The sequence below is a fragment of the Ctenocephalides felis genome, unplaced genomic scaffold (assembly GCF_003426905.1).
Source record: "Ctenocephalides felis isolate EL2017-DRISC unplaced genomic scaffold, ASM342690v1 CF-g0.4_SCAFFOLD_03571, whole genome shotgun sequence".
NCBI classification, from domain to species: domain Eukaryota; kingdom Metazoa; phylum Arthropoda; class Insecta; order Siphonaptera; family Pulicidae; genus Ctenocephalides; species Ctenocephalides felis.
Genome location: NW_020539725.1, coordinates 9,166,566 through 9,185,451, shown reverse-complemented (window position 1 = coordinate 9,185,451; position 18,886 = coordinate 9,166,566). Strand labels below are relative to the sequence as shown.

Here is an 18,886-nt window from a genome sequence, read left to right as displayed (position 1 = left end):
CAATAAAATATTAGATTAGAAGTTATGGTTTGTGTATTTATATTTATGCAATGCTATCGAGATTTTCTGACCACAAATAATAAAACACTTACCATAATAATGTTTATTCGAAACTTTATCGATATTTTTTTAATTGAAATTTGTAATTGTATTTACTATTAAATCTGGAATAATAAACTAGTAATTTTTATACATTATTTATGATTAAGCTTAAATATAAAAGAAGTAGAAATACAGTTTGGACAAATAATACTGACTTAAATTTCAATTCCACCCTTATGGGTACAGTATACTTATAACATTTTTTTATTAATTATTTTTTGCTAAAATATTAATATATATTTTCAAAATTATGTCAAAGATTGAGTATTCACTTTTGAATTATCAAAGATCGTAGAAGTAGATAACCAAAAATTGTAAATGTAGTTGACAATTTTCAGAAGGAATTGTTAAAGAAATATATACAAAAATGATTTTTACATTTTTTTTACAAAAGTATTGACTTATGTTCTTATAAAACTTTTAATATCTTTTATCTAATTATTCTATTAATTTTTTCTATCTATTCATTTTATTAATTTGGCAGCATTCTCAATGCTTTGCTTTTTGCTTTATTCGAATAATTCTACAGTTTAATTTTACATAATTAGATTAATTATTTCAAATTAAGACCATATTTGGCATAGAAATGATATACAAACAAATATGATATATAAATGAGTCATGATTTCTTTGTAAAAAAAAATAAACAAGTATTTTTTGAAACAAAACTATAGTATTCACAATAGCTATATTTATCTCATGAGTATAATAAATTCCACATGTGAAACAATTATTTTTTGTTAATTTATTAATATTCATCACTGGCCATTCTTTGTGCTTTTGCTGAGATTAATTATTCTATTAGCTTCTCTAAAACCGCTTTCGGTAGCTCCGTGGACCGTTGAATAATAATTCTGACTCGTAGCTTCTCCAGCAAATAAAATAGCTGACCTGAAATATTTCATAAAATATTCTAATTTACAGGGGTTTTTTCATACGAGCACAAACTGTTTACAAATTGATCAAAACTGACAACATGCAACTGATTCAAACATTTGCAGATTTAGTTAGTTTGTAAATTAGAATTGAACGAAACCAGGGTGTTCCAGAACTGAATGTCAAGCCGAAAGAAATGAAGTATGATGTTACAATGCTACAATAATTCATAATGGGCTGTAACTTGGCAAAATTGCTGAAACTATAATTATAAAAGAAATCTCAGAAGTCCTCATGGTTCCGGTGCGAGCTAAAAATTAATACATTTTTTGGATATAATTCTATGCTGTACAATTTTGTCAAAGGTAATTTTGCGATGAAAGTGACGAATCGATTATGAAAATTTAAAAACCGTTCGAAAGATATTGGTTGGGAATCGTGCTGATTAGTTTTTGGTAGAGATCGGCCGGGCCGTTTTCTGGTAATAAAGTGTTAAAAAAAATTTTTCGACGATTTTTATTATTACTTTTTTAACGATAGATACATATATAAATAAAGAGCAAATATCTACAGACCTTCCTGATGCATCAATGACAGGTTGTGATAATTCTGTAGAACTGCCACCAAAATTTTCAGTTTTTAGTAGTCGAAGCGAATAAGAACCTCGGCTATATGGATTTGTTCCCCATTTGCTTCTGTAATAAAAAAAATAAACCATAAGGATAAAAAAATTGATAAACTTATAAGCAAGTAAAATCATATCTTTCCAGAAAAGACAATCACAAAAAAACAACATCAAAACAACATCGCATTGCGATCTTGGACATCGCCGCGCCGAAGTCATTTTTGTTGTATAGAACGTTCATTGAGCGCGGAGTAATGTCACATTTGCGATATTAATTAATAAGATGTTTAATTTAAATAAATGAGTGCACGTACCTTAATACCTCAACAGGATCGCAGTACCTTTTAGCAGTTTTTGATTCATATTTTGTCACAAATTTTCTTATTAAATCTGAACATATTTGTAAAACTTTTTCATCGCTCAAAGACTCCATAATTTTTGCCGAAGGACCAGTCACCCAACCGCAGAGCACATCGGAACATTGATCCACGGTGTAGAAGCCAAATACATCATCCACCCATTTTTCTAATTCATTCTATCAAAAAACATATCTACAATTATACGGCATAATGTATTTTATAAATACTTTCAATAATATAAGTAAAGAATAAAAACCTTTTTAAGTAATTCCTCTCTATCTTCAACAGTCCACAATAATCTGATACCGTTCCATTCAGGAAGCCACCATTTGTTTTCGAAGCGAAGAAAAATTTTATCGACAGTGCCAAAACCCAGATTTTCTATACAATTTTTTTTGTACTGTGGCAAATTTGGTGTAAATAATGTCGGACTAAAAAATAATGCTGGCAAATTTTTTGCGTTTGAGTAACAATTTATTTACATCACCTATAGTCACCTATTTTTAAGCACTCCTAAAGGAACAGCAACGATAACATGATCTGCCTCATATGTAGAATTATCTTTACATTTTATTATTACAGATTTTTTTGCTGTCGGTCGCTCCCATTCTATTGATATAACTTCTTTATGAAAGCGAATATCTAATTTTAATGCTTTGTTTTCATCGGGATATTTATTCTGAAAAATAAATAAATAAATACTATCAGAACCATTGACAATTAAGAGAAAAGTTTTGCTACTAAATATATTTGCATTAATTAAACTAGATTTACCATAATAACTTCTAAAAATCTCAGATATCCAGCGCCTTTCCAATTCAACAAAGGATGTCCAGGACATTCGTGATACTCCAAATATCCTTTTGCAGAGCTTTCGAACCATTTATCAGAAGCATCATAGCTATTGTGGAATCTATGGCACCATTCCAAAAATTGTTCACTAAGGGTCTCATCTACATCTTGATATTCATTTAATTTCATAAGTTTATAATACCTAGTTCAAATAAAATAAATTGCATGAATTAGTAATTTTGTTGGAATAATGTATTTGTAATTAATTAATTTTTTGTCTCTGGAATCAACAGATTTAATATTTAAAAGATAATAAGATAATTGATTGTGATTGATAAATTATTATACTATACTATTTAGGATACCATAATAATTGAGATTTTTGTTTATATAGATACCACATATATCACATATTCTTACCATGAAGTATTACTGTAATTAAGTATATTGTAGTATTAGAATATCAAACTTTATATTCGGCTAAATGACAGATGAGATGTTAAACGAAACGTATAGGAATTAATTTATCGAAATTCACAATTTTTATTGATGCATCGCCCAATCATTAGACCTCGACTCTTATATATTAAGTATATCAACTATATTCTACATTATGATTTTAGTAATAAATTTATTTTTTTCTTACATATTGCAGCTTTTAATTCCATTTTTAGTTATAATTATAAGTTTAAGAATTAGATGTATTATATTTTATTAGAATACAAAACATTGCAAAAATGTACAACACCAGAAACTGGTTAAAAATGCATCGCACTTAACACAGAAGCAACCACTTTCTTCGTCCTCGTCTTGTAATTGTTCAGCAGAATTTGCACTTGTTTTATCATCGATCATATTGTTATTTTCGCAAATGTATTAAATATTTTTGCAATCAGTATATTAACGAGCGAGGTCGGAATAATATAAAATACTATAATTTGATGAATTGATAATTAGACATTTTTAAAATGTTATCTTATCATAATTAATAATGTTTTATCTTTATGTAATGATAATATTTATCGATTCGATTATAATAAATTGTTAATTTATATAATGAATAGTATCACAAATATTCACGTGAAATGCATGTATGTGTATTAACTTACGTACAATATCTTTTTACTTTTAGACTGCACATAAAATAAAACTGAAGATTTGAGCACATACTTATATTGGTTATTAATTAAAGAATACACTGCATGAATTACTCAATCAATAATAAATACAAACAATTTGCAAGTCATTTTTCCTGATACGTAAAACTGACTTATTGAGATTTAGATATTTAGAACATGCTTCGACTGCATATTCCGAAAATAATTTTTTTGCTTTTATTAAAAATCATCATTGATTGCTATCAATGCAATTTCCAATCGATATCATTCGAAGAAACTTATAATATCTGTAATTGTATTAATTACGGTGAATTTTTGTGATATAAGGCATCGTGCCTTAAGTCAAATTGCTGGAACTTCCCGCAGCATGTTTTCATATAAATATATTATAATGTTACATTGTCTAATAATATTTAATTATAAAAATTATATAAACTGAATTACAAAGTTAAAATTATTTATTTAAAGTATGTTAGAACTTCAGCCAGAAATAAAATTAAAACTTGAATTATTTTTGATATTGAAAAAAAAATATTGAGAAAAAAATTTGAAATTTTTTTTTTTCCAAAAGCAATTAATTTGTCAAAACAAGCAGAGTCTTTTGAACCATTCAAATCGGGTTCTTAGTTCTCTCAAAATCTACTAATCACAAATTCTCGCCATCATTATGAATTGAATGTTTTCTAGATTATTCAAATCAGATGCTCTGTTCTCTCAAAAACTCGATTTCTATTTTCTGCACTCGTAAGAATTATCTAAACTGAATTGCAAAGTTCAAATCATTTATTTAAAGTATATAAGTGAGCTTTGGAACTTTAACTAGAATTAAAATTAAAATTCGAGTTATTTTCGTTATTCAAAAAAATGAGAATTCTCAAAATATATTTGAGAATATATTCTCAAAAATACTCTCAATAAAATTATATTTTTTTTCCCAAAAGCAATCGTTTCGTCAACACAAGCAGAAATTAAGTTTTCTGAATCATTCAAATCGGATGCATATTTCTCTCAAAAACTGCCACTTTTTACACACTTAGCTTTGCCAAAATTCCGAAACGAATTGAATGTGTTTTGGATCATTCAAATTGGATTCTCCGTTCTCTCAAAAACTCGATTTTCTGCACTCTTTTCTCCGTATCTCCGAAATGGCTGGACCTGCCTTTGCCAGAAACTAATCAGCACATCTCCCTATCAATAGTTCCGTGCGTCCGAAGACGTGGACGAAACAATACGGACACACAAAACACACACACATCCATTTTTTCTGAAGTATCCCAAAATGTTCAGAAACCTCTAAAACGTGAAGATATGCAAAAAAAATATTTTCGATTTTTGGCTCATTACTATAACTTACTCGACCCTAGGTTAATAAAAGGTAATATACATAAGTGGTCACCCCAAAAGTCCATGGCAACCAATGGCAATTGCATGTTAACATTCAAGGGGTCTATGACAACTTTCAAGGGGTCCATGACAACTTCAAGGGGTCCATGACAACTTCAAGGAGTCCATGATAACTTTCAAAGGGTCCATAACTACTTTCAAGAGGTCCATAAAAACTTTTAAGAGGCCCACAAAAACTTTCAAGGCGACCATGTCATCGAAAAATTTGAGGGAGGAGGCAGTAAATAAAATTAGGGTTCGCGGTAGTTGATCACAACACACCATAATAATTTATATTTAAATATTTTATAACTACTTTACTAAATATTTTATAACTACTATAAGTAATTACTTATAAAGTTGCTATGGTTCCCTTGAAACTTGCCATAAACCCTTGGGAGACCACTTTTGGAATCACTAGGTTAGACCAAGAACTCAATCAGCATGTTAATATCCACTAAAAACGCCAAAAAATCACATAAAAATGTTTAACTAAAAACAGCAAGCACAATCCCCAATTGATATCGGTTTTCAAAGTTTTCAAAATTCGCAAAAACGCGGATGAATATTTTTGCGCTTTTGCTAATTCTAATTTTTCTTATTATTATATTAAACGACTCGACCGATCGTTTCGCTACGCGAGCCCATATCGAAATTTTCTCTCGTTGGTCTCAAACTATTCAGAATGACTGTAAACGTCGAGAAAATACAATTAGCAATTCGGTAAGCGCCGTTCTACAAACTTTATCGATTTGAAAAATATTAAGCCAGTGGTTAGTTGCAACATCAAATTGTATTTTTATAACTTCTATATAAGCATTATAATGATAAAAATGGTCGAACTCAATAAATTTTACATGAATTTGATTAGAATATATTAATTTGAATAACTTACATTTTTTACAAATAGTTAAGTAGTTGTAAGTAGATGCAGTAAAAATTAATTATTGCATAACGAAAAACATTCTGCAAACAGTTCAAAACACGACAAACAAAGTAAACCTAAATCACAACACTCAGCATAACAATCATCCTCTTTTTCTTCCTCTCGTTTTTGATCGGTAGCATTAACCTTAGTTTCATTATCATCCATTTTGCAAAATTGTAAAAAAAAATTCCAATTAATTTTTGCGTAAGAACTGCTCATAGTTTCTGTTAATTTGGCCTTTTACGTGTATTTTTATCTTGAATAAACTGTATTATCATTGACGTGATTAGATATTTATCGATTTTCATAAAAAAAATATTAAAAAATGAAAAATTATCAAATCCAATTCAAGGAACCGTATTTGGTATTTTAACTCTCTAAATGAAATAGAGAATTATTTATGATAAAGGGTATGGGCGTGTTACCATACAGAATAGGCCCCACCCTGGTATTTGAATAATTTTGATGCTATTTTATCGGTCTTTTCGAGAAAATTAGAAATACCAAATTTCAAATCCGTAGCTCATTATTTGGTCGAGATATCAGTGAAAACATGTGAAAGTGGTCTCTTTTTTCAAACTCACCTTTTGTCGGAAATATGAGAGATATCAAAAAAATATTAACGTCATTCTATTTATACAGATCTTGTCTATGTTGTTTATAATAAATAATGTGAAAAAATTATTTGTGAGTGCGGTTAAAGGTGAAAATGATTTTTTATTTTCCATTTTCTACTAGTGCTTCTTTTTGGACTACTTTTAAATTAGCATCATTCGAAAGCCAGTACATTTTTCTTCTGTTATTCAAAAATTCATTTAAATGTAGGCGGAACTTCATGGTGAAAAGTTGCAAAAACTTAAGCAAGTATACGCGCTGCCGGTACAAAAACACCCATATAAAGTTTTCACTTTTACCGCTTTACACGTACATACTTTTTCCAAATTTGGTCTCATTCTACCCGGAATGACTAAAAACGTCGAGAAAACATAAAATCTCTTTCGGTAAGTTAAATATAATTTCAATCGAATTTTCATTAAAAATGTGGAAAATATTTTCTAACAAAACATTGCACATTTATTACATAAGGTAACAATGATACATAACTTTGCAACTATCGATATACATTGCGCGTACATTACACTTAGTTAACATTTGCTATATAACTTTGCAACTAAGAGTTACATTGCGTTTATATTACATTTAGTTAACATTTGTTATATAACTTTGTAACTAACAAGTTTCATTACGACAACAGGTAGTGTATACCAATTTGTAATGGTGGGAAAAATTGATGATTAGTTTTTGGCAAAGGCAGGTCCAGCCATTTCGCAGATACGAAGCTAAATGTGCAAATACTTTTAATTGTTCAGATAAATTTATACAAAACAATATGTAAATTTATTAATTGCTAATAAAACGATATATAATTCGATATATAAAATAATCATAATAAAATAAAATAGTTCTGATAATTTTTTCTTAAATTTCAGGAGTCTGACTAGCCTATAGTCCAATTAAACCGTTCAAAAACACGAATTTGCGATATATCGATGATAAGAATTATTAAATGCTATTCCAAAATAATTATTTCTGATCTTACTTGTTGATCATGAACTGCCCGAGTGATAAATCAGAGTTTATCATCCCGTCGTCTTTTGATGCAATTTTGTGATAAAGATTTTCAAGTTTCCTAGAAATGTTTTTGGGAACGATTGTTCCATCTGAAACCAAAAATTCATTGTCGTGGTACATTTCAGAGCCACTTAACAGATCCATGTCCTTCACTATATCGTATACAATATTTCCCTCTTGGCCATGGCACCTGGAATAAAATAAAAATAGTTATAGCTGGATTTATAATTATAGTATTACACATTTATTCCGATCTAATCATTTATAATCGAAAGTGTAATGACTATAGTTCAAACTTCAAAGATCAAAATTAATTAATTAATTATGATTAAAAATTTAATTGAATCGGCTAATTGTTTATATTTATAATTAATTAATTAATTTTGATCTTGGAGGTTTGAACCATAGATGGCATGATTACACTTTTGCACATAAATGATTAGATGGGAATAAAATGGTGTACAGCTAACTTAAGTCGCTGATGAAATCCAAAATATTAGCTTTTAATAAATACTACATAAACAGGTATAAGTGGCATTTTGCACTTATATTTTGCATTAGAGCAAGTTGCATAAACATCCCGACATGTGTTAATAATTGACTTATACAATTTAATCGAATTAAAATTTAGCAACTTTTGAAATGGTGATCAAATAAACTGTTTAATTCCAAAATAACATTCACTTTTCACTAAAAACTAAACAACCCAATTTCTAATTGGTATCTTTGCACGAAAACGCGCTTATAGAATATAGTGTACGTTTTAAAAGCGCGGTCCATTATATATTTCAAACTTTTATGAATTTTAATAATTACTTCACTAGTCGTAGTTCTATAATATTTAAGGATATTCGTTTAAACATTGAACTCTATCACCATACGTTTTATCAAAAATTGTCACAAAATATTTCAAAAACCGGCCCGGCCGAAAAACTATACCGCGATTCCCAACTGATTTTTTTCGAATGGTTTTTAAATTTTCAACAGAAACGAGTGGCGTATTTGCCTTAAGGCAAATTGAAGGAACTTCCCGTACTTAAATAAACAAAACTCAATCAATCGAATTTAAATTGAAGAACATAGTCTAATATTTATAAGAATTATATAAACTATATTTATTCTTATATAATAACTAGCAAACGCGACGAACTCCGTTTCGCCACCAGATGGTTTCGTGAGAAAGATGAAGAAATTTTCTGTTTGTTTTATATTTGAAAAGGAAAAATTTGATTTTATTATACAAAAGTAATGAATTTATTTCGATTACAAAAATGAAGTATTTTTTAGTTGAACTTCTCTAAGTAAATGAAAGTGAATCCGGAAATTATCCGTTTCATTGAAGCGCTCTTTGGTAAACCACATTTTTTGTTTTTTGGTCTGACGTTAACACAAACAAAGCGGATGGTTTTTCAACTCGTGAACAGGCAACACAGGTTGTTATTGCGAACGCAAGCGAACTGGAAATCATTGGTATGTCACCAAATCGCCAGCAATTTTTGATTGAATGGTGAAATTCAGTGCGTGTACATCATTATACTTTGCGGCAAGAATTGCTCGTTGACTTAACCAAGCATAATTCTGATAATTCTCACTAATGTCATTACTCGTATTTTTAATTACGGTGCGTGAAGTTCCAGCAGCTTGCATTAAGGCACGATGCCATGCACAACTAATTTTCTTAGCTATGAACCTTGCGGAGCCCAAAACCTTTCCAACGAATGCAAAATTGTCGAAATCGGTTTGTGCGTTCTGGAGTTATATCGTCAGGAAGGAAAACCCGCGACTTATTTTTATATAGATAGAAGATAACCTATTTGAAATTATTTAAAACAATTGTTTATTATTTTTATTACTCGAATTTTTGATTACGGTGCATGAAGTTCCAGCAATTTGCATTAGGGCACGATGCCATGCACCACTAATTTTCTTAGCTATAAACCTTGCGGAGCCCGAGACCTTTTCAACGAATGCAAAATTGTCGAAATCGGTTCGTGCGTTCTGGAGTTATTTCGTCAGGAAGGAAAACCCGACTTATATATATATAGAAGATTATATAAGAATTGCTGCTAAAGTATATAAGTGAGCTTTAGAACTTTTAGCTAGAATTAAAATTAAAATGTGAATTATTTTCGATATTCAAAAAATTTTTTCGGATATGAAAAAAAAATCCGTAGAAACAATCGTTTTGTCAACACAAAGTTTTTGAATTATGCAATCTAATTCTCTCAAAATCTGTCATTTTTGCACATTTAGCTCCGTATCTCCAAAACGGCTGGACCTGCCTTCGCCAAAAACTAATCACCACTTCTTCCCATCATTACAAATTGAATGTTTTTTAGAACATTCGAATCGAATGCTCCGTTCTCTCAAAAACTCGATTTTTATTTTTTGCACTCTTTGCTCCATATCTCCGAAACGGCTAGACCTGCCTTTGCCAAAAACTAATCATTACATCTCCGTGTCAATAGGAATCGAATGTTTTTTGTACCATTCAAATCGGTTAATCCGTGCGGCCGAAAACGTGGAGGAAAAATTGTATCCATACATCCATTTTTTCTAACAATAAGGTATGCCAAAATGTTCAGAAACCTTCTAAACGTGAAGATATGCAAAAATTTTCAATTTTGATTTTTGGACGATCACAATAACTTACGCTACGGAAGTTAATTATGGTGAAAACGATGACAAAATATTTTGTACTTATCAACTTAATATGAAGAAAGGCTCGGCCGATCGGAGCCATAGATAAAAGAGTATAATCATCACATCTCCGTGTCAATAGGAATCGAATGTTTTTTGTACCATTCAAATTGGTTAATGATCAGAGCAACACCAAACAATTTTAAAATTTTGAAATGAGATGCAGCCGTTTTTGAGGAAATATTGATGAAGGTCAAACTTTGGCTTGTATATGCTACATCCTCAAACTTCTTTCAATTTCTGTGTAAAACGATTAAGAAAAACTTTAAACAAGAAGGAATAAAATTAGCAAATCGGATTTTTGGAGAAAACAAACTTTTTATTCCGGAAGTTAAACATGGTTTATATTATGTCTCTTTTGTTATGCCTTTTGAAAGAAGTTGGGCTAAATTATTAACTTCCCGAAGAAGAAGTTTCTTTTTGCGAAAAAAATCCGATTTGCTATTTTCAAGTTTTCTCGACATTCCAAGTCATTCTGAATCGAATGAGACCGAATTTCAAAAAAGTATGTGTGTGTGCGTATTTGTGAGCCAATTTTTGACCTTCCATCGATGCTTTCTCAAAAACGGCTGTATCGATTTAAAAAATTTAACAGTCATTCGATGTAACTCGATAAGGACTAGTGTTGATTAGTGCTGCGCGACAATCGGCCAAGCCATTTTATAATAAGCAGAAAAGTGTAAATTTTTAGTTCACGTTTTAGCCCATAATCTTGAACCCCTATTCAAAAATTAAAAAACTGTTGGTAAAATATTAGTTGAGGGAGGGGGGGGGGGTTCTGACAAAAAATCACGAAATATCACGTGGGGTAGGGAGGGGTATAGCAAGATATCACGTGTGTTTATTTTTCAACTGTTTTTTTTAAAAAAAATTCAATAATTTTCAAAAAAAAATTACAGTTTTATTACGTAACTAAAATACACGTGATGTTTGGTGGGGGAGGGGGGGTAATTTTGAATATCACCATGTATCACCAAGGGGGAGGGGGGGTCCAAAAATCCTTAAAAACTTGCTCACGTGATTAATGGACGCCTTCTAGTTAGTTTTTGGTAAAGATGGGAATTTGCCGACCTTGCAATAACTTTGTGTGACGATAGATTTTAGAGTCTAAAATAACATACTTATATTATAGGCCTACGATAAGCGGTTGAATTATAAAAAATTGCCAAAATTTGGAGTTGCGCAGCGCGCTTAAGCGATTTCTAATCAGATTCTGTGTCTTTCGTGCATTCCATGTTTTGTAGATAGCAACTGATTACATTTAACGTTGAAGTTGAAAAAAATACATTTTTAGAACCCGAAAGGGATGAATTAAAATATGTCAAATAAATTAATCAATTTTTTTCAATTGCTTATTGAATAATATATAAGTATGTCTGAAAGACAGGAAAAATTGGACATCGCATTGATTATTAATTTTTATTGAAAGCGAAAGTTGGATTTTCGAAATATCAATTGAGCATTTTACCTAAATAGCTGAATCTCAATTCTTATTAATTGTGTATACGTATCGAAAAGTAAATGTAGCTTGCCTTGGCAAAACGCTACTTTTACAACTAGTTTAGTGAAGATTTCTCACCATTGCGCTCCCAAATCAACTTTATTGCTTCCAAATGGTTTTGTGCAAATTCTGCCGCCAATTCTATCACTGGCCTCTAATACGATCACGTTTTTAAAGCCGCATTTATTTAATTTAACGGCAGCTGATATACCTGCTGCACCCGCTCCAACAATCACAACGTCTGGGGTCATTGGAATAACTAAGTTTTTTCGACTAAAGAATTATACAAATCTTAAGTAACTTTTTATATAATGAAAATCTTAATCATATCACAATCAATGCTAAGTTTTGAAATCAGAGTAAAGTAGAAAATTGGTTTTCCACACGTTTCCAAATTTACTATTCTCTGAACTGAATTCCATCAGCAACCTATATACCTAAAAAAGCCGGAATTTATAAACAAGCGATAAGACCAGTTTTGTTTTTCGCTTATAATTGTTTATTAAAATTTGTTTTATTATTGAATTCTATATAATTGGGCACTATTAATTAACTGCTGACGTATATAATTTATTTTAAAAATTACTTTTATTTATTGAATAAATCGTGATATTTTTCAAGGATAACATTTGTTTTACAATCTATGCTTTGTAAATGTAATAAATTTTCCGCAACTCTTAGATAAATTGTGATGCGGTCAACAAACTAAATATAAATGTCGGTCCATAACTCCATAACAAAGATAACTAGTGGTGTATGGTATCGTGCCTTAAAGGCAAATTGCTAGAACTGTTTGAATTGTTGAGGAATGTTTTTAAATAAATTATTATAAATACTGTAACATTGTCGACTGAACCTGCCTTTGCCAAAAACTAATCACCACATCTTCCTATCAACAGGAATCGAATGTTTTTTGAACCATTCAAATCGGTTGATTCGTGCGCCCAAAAACGTGAACGAAAAATTTTTTTTTGTATATCGAAAATAATTCAGATTTTAATTTTAATTCTGACTAAAGCTCTAATATACTTTATACAAATAATAACAATATAAATATTAGACTATGTTACAATATTTAAAATAATCTATTTGAAAGCATTTATTATTGAACATTCGAGCAACATTTCGTTACGGTACGGGAAGTACCAGCAATTTGCCTTAAGGCACGATGCCATACACCACTAGTTAGGCAATTAAATTAGATAGTGATGATTTATTGTGATATTGTGGTTCATATTAAAATATATTTTTGGAGGTTGGTGTATAGGTTTTGGGCGCTACCAGCGTCGAAGCAAAAGCTTGAGGTAAATAATGAGCGTCCAAAATCTTGTGCTGTAAAATTATTCCAGAAGGACGAACAGCCTAGAAATTTTTCCTTCTTGTTCGTTCTTTTGTACTCGTCCTTCCAAAGCAATTTTACTAGACAAGAATTGTCATAGACGTTCATTATTTAAACTTAAATTATTTTTATAAAAATAATTTAAGTTTATAATAATCAATTTTTTGCAACAGTATAAAAATACATATATGATAAATTCATTATTACAGGATTGAGCCTTTGGCAACATTGCCAAATATATTTAAATATTTTAATTAATACAAAAATAAAGTAAATTATAGAGTAATGTGAAATATTGTTTAGCGTCATTTTTACGCTATTGAATACGTATTAATTGTTAAAAATTATGCTACCAAATGCATTATATTCAAACTAATAGGAATATCCATAATCTTTGATTCACCTGAATCTTCATCCTGGGTTCTGACGTGCCCCGGAGACCGGAAGGTGCAAATGATATTTTTGAATATAATCTTACATCGGGAACAGCTCTAGAATGGTGCTAAAACCTTTTTTGAATAATCTGTTTGCCGTCTAGATGAAAAAATATACTTTAATGAATTGATTAATAAACACACAGTGTTAAACTTTTTCTTCACATTTCAAAAAAACTAATCTCTTTTAAAACTTTACTCCCGGTGCATTTTTTCGATGTCCACATGATCAGTACATGAGCATGATATAATTTTTTCATTTGCATTAATATATTTTCTGTTATCAGCAATTCAACTTTAATTTGAGAATAAGTTGATTGTAAAAAAAATATTTATGTAATTATAAGCTTTTGTAGACCACCAGATCCGCGCGGAGACGAACGCTGTAATAATTATAATTCAGTATAATAACATATTTCTTCTTATTGGATCCTAGTTTGGCTGATAGTCCTTTATACTATATGAACACATAATATGATGAAGAAAATATGCTGCAAAGAGATAAAATAAAGCAGTTTCAACAAAATTTCTTTTGCTATAAAAACTCTTAAATATCAAAAAAAATCCCACAATATGAGTCTATTAAATAGCAACAGACATATTGAGTTCATCAATATATATTTCTTACAAATATTTCTGAACAATGAAGATTCTAATTATGATAATGATTTTGTATACATACTTATTTTGATAAAAATAAAATAGGTGTTCCAACTCAAAATGTTTTTTTCTTGTTTAACTGCAATTAGTTACTTTATAACTTCAGGTTACATGTACAAATCATAATAGATGTTTTCATTGAGCTTTTATAAATTCAGTCAATCCTTCAAGATTTAAAATTTTGCTTGTATTTATTAAAACACGGAATCATAATATAATATTCTTTTTAATACAAAACAACATACTCACCCAAATTCAAAATAACTCACATTCACACTTAAAAATATTAAATATATGTACACAATTATTTAGTTTTCTCATGAATGTTTTTTCTTCATGGAAGGTTTTTCAAATATTTGTTTCATACCCGCTGCCTGATTATTCACAAATTTCATACTTTGTGCTGTATCAGTTATCCAGGGTGAGTCAAACTGTGTTGTGTCTTGATCTACTAAATGAGTGTATTTAGTACGTCCAGAACGACCAAAGTTTTTAACTTGCATAACCTGAAAGTAACATTTGTTTAATATAAATATGAATAAGCTATCCATTATCAATAATAATAATCAACGATTAAATTAATGATTGTATTAATTGTCAAATTCATATTTTTCATTCTGTTCATTACCTTTGGCAAAACAGTTTTGTCAAAGTGATCGTCCAATGTTGCTCCACTGAAGTCCTGCTTGTACACAGCATCTTCTTCATCCAAATAGAAGGCACCACGATGATAGTACTTTTGTAAAAACTTGTATTTTCCTTTAACAGCTTTATTGGTGATAACTTTAGGCTTAGCTCTAAGTTCTTGCCTTCTTTCCTCTTCAGTTAATGATCTAATTCTTTCAACTTCCTGTTTTTCTAAGAACATCCTGAAATAAAAAATAATTTAGTATTAGTAATAAATTAAGGAAAAGAACAGATATGTTTTGAAAAAATACATAATCTGAAGATAGAATTAAAACAATTAAAAATTATGCAAAGATTTTCAAAATATCAATGAGTTAATTATCACATATTGAAAAAATTCAAAAACCTTTCTCTTTCTTCACGATCTCTTTTAATACGTTTTAATTCTCTCAATTTCCAAGCTTCAAATTCCAATTCATCATTATCATCATCTGTATTAACATCTTCCAAGCGTGGATCTGTAGTTGAATTCTACAAAATGAAACAAAAAATTCAATACACTATTAGTAACTTTTATTGCATATTGCATACCTTGCTTTCTTGAATATCTTTCCTAATGCTTTCTTCAACCATTCTTAAAGTTTGCCGTTTACGCTCCTCAGCATGACGTTTGGCCTCTTGCTCTAATTGCTTTTGCTTTTGTGCTTCCTTTTCTCGTTCAATTAAAGTAACTCTATCCTTACGACTAACAAAGACAGGTTTCAGACGAGGCCCAGTTTCATTTTCTTCATCATCATCACTTTCATCAGTAGTATATTCTTCATAACTCTCAGAGGATGATCCAGAGCTATCTGAATCTATCAATAGCAGAAAACTTTGTTTATAATTTCTGAAATTAAGACATACTTTGTCTCTGACAGAGATAATATTAACTATCTGCGTTAATAAGTCAAATTTAAAATTTAATATTTATGTAGTTTATTTAATCAAAATTAACCTTTCTCTGCAGCTTCTGCTGCTGCAGCTGCTTCTTCTTCAGCTCTCCTTTTAGCCAACATACGCTCTCGAAGAGCTCTACGTCTCCTTTCAATTTCATCATCACTTAGGTCTTCTTCATCTGTGCTGCCGCCTCGATCTGAACCACTGTCTAATCTAATTGGTCTTCTTTCTAAAATTTCAACAGTCTCTGGAATTACCTCTTCTTTTCAATTTCAGGTTCACCCTCATCTAGAATCTATACAATTCAAAATATATTAGAAATTGAAATAAGTATTGGGAAATGGTTCAGTTTACTCTAAAGATGTTAATATATTAAAAGAAAATTATATATTGATAATTTTGCTTTCACAATTTAATAAAATGTAATTGAAAAATGTAAAAAATCTTTGGATCCTAAAATAAATCTTTATTAAAGATCAATTTAAAGCATATTCTTTAAGCACTTTTGGTTTACAGATATACATTATATGAATTATTAACTCTAGCTCTAATTGTAAGTTAATATATAAAAAAGTGCATGTTCATTAGTGGAAGAGAAGAACCTTAAGTTACATTTAGTGCAAAAGAGTACATCACTAAATCAATTCTCCGACGACACTAGTGTGATTGTAAAAAACATTCTTTAGAAGAAGTAAATACTAAATTAAATCTAGTTATGAATTCAATTTCGAATTGGTTCAATTGTAATAATCTTTTGCTCAAAAATGTCAAAACCCAAATTATGTCTTTTCGAACAGTAAATAGGATAAGTCATGAGATCAATTCTGTAACTATCAATAGCATTTGAATTTTCTTAGTCTCTAAAATTCTAGGTATCCAATTACAAAAAAAAAATTGAACTGGGACAATCATATTCATTCCATACTTGTACCTAAGTTAACAAAAAATTGTTTCATATTGAGGATTCTAAAATCAGAAGTTAGTTTAAATTTTCTTCTTTCAATTATTATTCTAATTTCTATTCACATCTCGCATATGAAATACAATTCTGGAGATTCTCATCATACTTAAAGGATATATTCAAAATACAGAAAAGAGCATTAAGAATATTTTTTCCCGCAGTTCCGACAATTTAACATTCTCATTGTTCCCTGTATATTTTGCAAACTTACGTTGTCATTCATAAAGAATAATCCCAAACGCTTCTACCTATCCTCTATGTCAAATTCCTATTATAAAACAAGAAATTTGACTATAAAAGAACCAACTTTTACTTGAAACATCTTTCAATACCATAGACGGAAGAAGAGAACAGCTTTTTAATCCACTCCCATTACATGTTAGCAAATTGAGTGATCGTCAATTTCATAATACCATCGTTGAAACTTTTAAAAAGCCCAAAGTTTCTATGATATTTCTATATTTGCCAATTTCGATATCAAACAATATTTTGATGATGAAATGCCTACTGTGAATATCTGATACCTTTTTTTCAACAGTTACAGTTATTTTTTCCTCTTTACATATTTTTCTAATTTTTATTTCAAATTATTTTAACATTTTTCTACCCTAATATTTTATCATTACAATTATTATCATATTATATTCTTATTTTAATACTGCTCTTAATTATTATTTTCCAGATTTGTGACATATGAAAATTGCATAATGGATATTTAAAGGATTTTTTACATCAGAAGAATCTCAATATCTACAAGCCTTAAATAAACTATATCAATATTATAACATTTTTTCTTTGAGTTATTGCATTAGATAATACTAATGTTAGGTTTTATTTGTTTTAGAGTTGTATTTTACTGTAATGAATTAATTAAGATCATTTATATTCTGTAATTACTAAATTTAATCCTGTATCCGAAATACAAATATACATAAATATAAATTTATTAATCACCTCAGGTTCAGCAATATGTCTTCTTCTTTCACCTCTTTCTTCAGTAAACGCAACATCATTTTTACGAGCTGTTAATCTTCTGAGCCGTGGATCATCTGGATCTTGGTCATCAATTGTTTCAGGAATTTCTTCTTGTTCTTGCAAAGCATCTTCTGATCTTTTTTGACGATAATTGTTTTTATTATCAATAAATCGTCAGTCTCAGACTCTTCTTCAGAAGTTTCACTTGAGCATATTCAGGTCGTTTGCCAGATACATATCTCTGGACTTTAACTTTTTTCATAGACAATTCACCTAATAATAAAAATAAATAATAGAAACAAAATCAACGGTAAATAGAACATAACATAATAGCATTTGATATAACCTTTTTCATTTCGAACTGGGACAGCTCCGGCAGTACTGTGGATACCAAATTGACTGTGTATATTTATCATATTGATTTTTGTGTTTTTATTTTAATATAACTTTGATGAATTTTAAGTGTTTACGATTCCTGGCAATTTACATTGTTTTACAAGGTGCACGTTTTTGACAGGACAGGTGAGCCAACCTCAACACAACACAAATTTTAACAGTTGTCATACCTGTCATATATTTTGTTTGCTATTTGAATTTTATAAACTTCAAAAGTATTGCATTAATAAATGACAAATAGTTTCATCTATTTTTTATATAATTCATACATAATACATTCCAAAGGACTGTCACACAATATTGTAAATATTTTGTATATTTTAAACTAAGCGCCTGCTTATATCCGAATATGTTACCATGGATACAATGTGTAAGCAAATAATAGCAATTATTTTGTTTATTAACGTCAATCAGTGGTAATCATAGACAATAAATAATTGCGACCCAGGAATGGTTTATATTTTTATTTTAATCTAATATTATTCAATATGTCTGAAGCAATAAGCAGGTGATGTTTATTAAGAAGACTCAATCAACAC

General features: G+C 29.6%; 2 protein-coding genes across 2 annotated transcripts in view; both read right to left on the bottom strand.

The window, feature by feature from the left end:
• Window positions 1–806: 806 nt before the first annotated feature.
• Window positions 807–12,267, bottom strand: LOC113385572 (spermine oxidase-like). Its single transcript, XM_026623422.1, has 9 exons — window positions 12,095–12,267; window positions 7,784–8,005; window positions 3,503–3,589; window positions 2,737–2,956; window positions 2,460–2,641; window positions 2,219–2,393; window positions 1,918–2,138; window positions 1,554–1,673; window positions 807–993 (listed from the first exon to the last, which is right to left on the bottom strand). Exons 1-9 carry the CDS (start codon window positions 12,265–12,267, stop codon window positions 861–863), a joined length of 1,533 nt encoding a protein of 510 aa, XP_026479207.1. The 3' UTR covers window positions 807–860.
• Window positions 12,268–14,638: 2,371 nt separating this feature from the next.
• LOC113384966 (microfibrillar-associated protein 1-like) overlaps window positions 14,639–18,886 on the bottom strand; it is a 7,306-nt gene continuing 3,058 nt past the window's right edge. The window contains exons 3-8 of the mRNA XM_026622745.1: window positions 17,931–18,087; window positions 16,074–16,260; window positions 15,668–15,927; window positions 15,483–15,607; window positions 15,078–15,318; window positions 14,639–14,955 (exon numbers count right to left, since the gene is read on the bottom strand). Of these exons, the coding sequence (XP_026478530.1) occupies window positions 14,767–14,955; window positions 15,078–15,318; window positions 15,483–15,607; window positions 15,668–15,927; window positions 16,074–16,260; window positions 17,931–18,087 (1,159 nt within the window). The 3' untranslated portion in view covers window positions 14,639–14,766. The remainder of the gene's footprint in view (window positions 14,956–15,077; window positions 15,319–15,482; window positions 15,608–15,667; window positions 15,928–16,073; window positions 16,261–17,930; window positions 18,088–18,886) is intronic.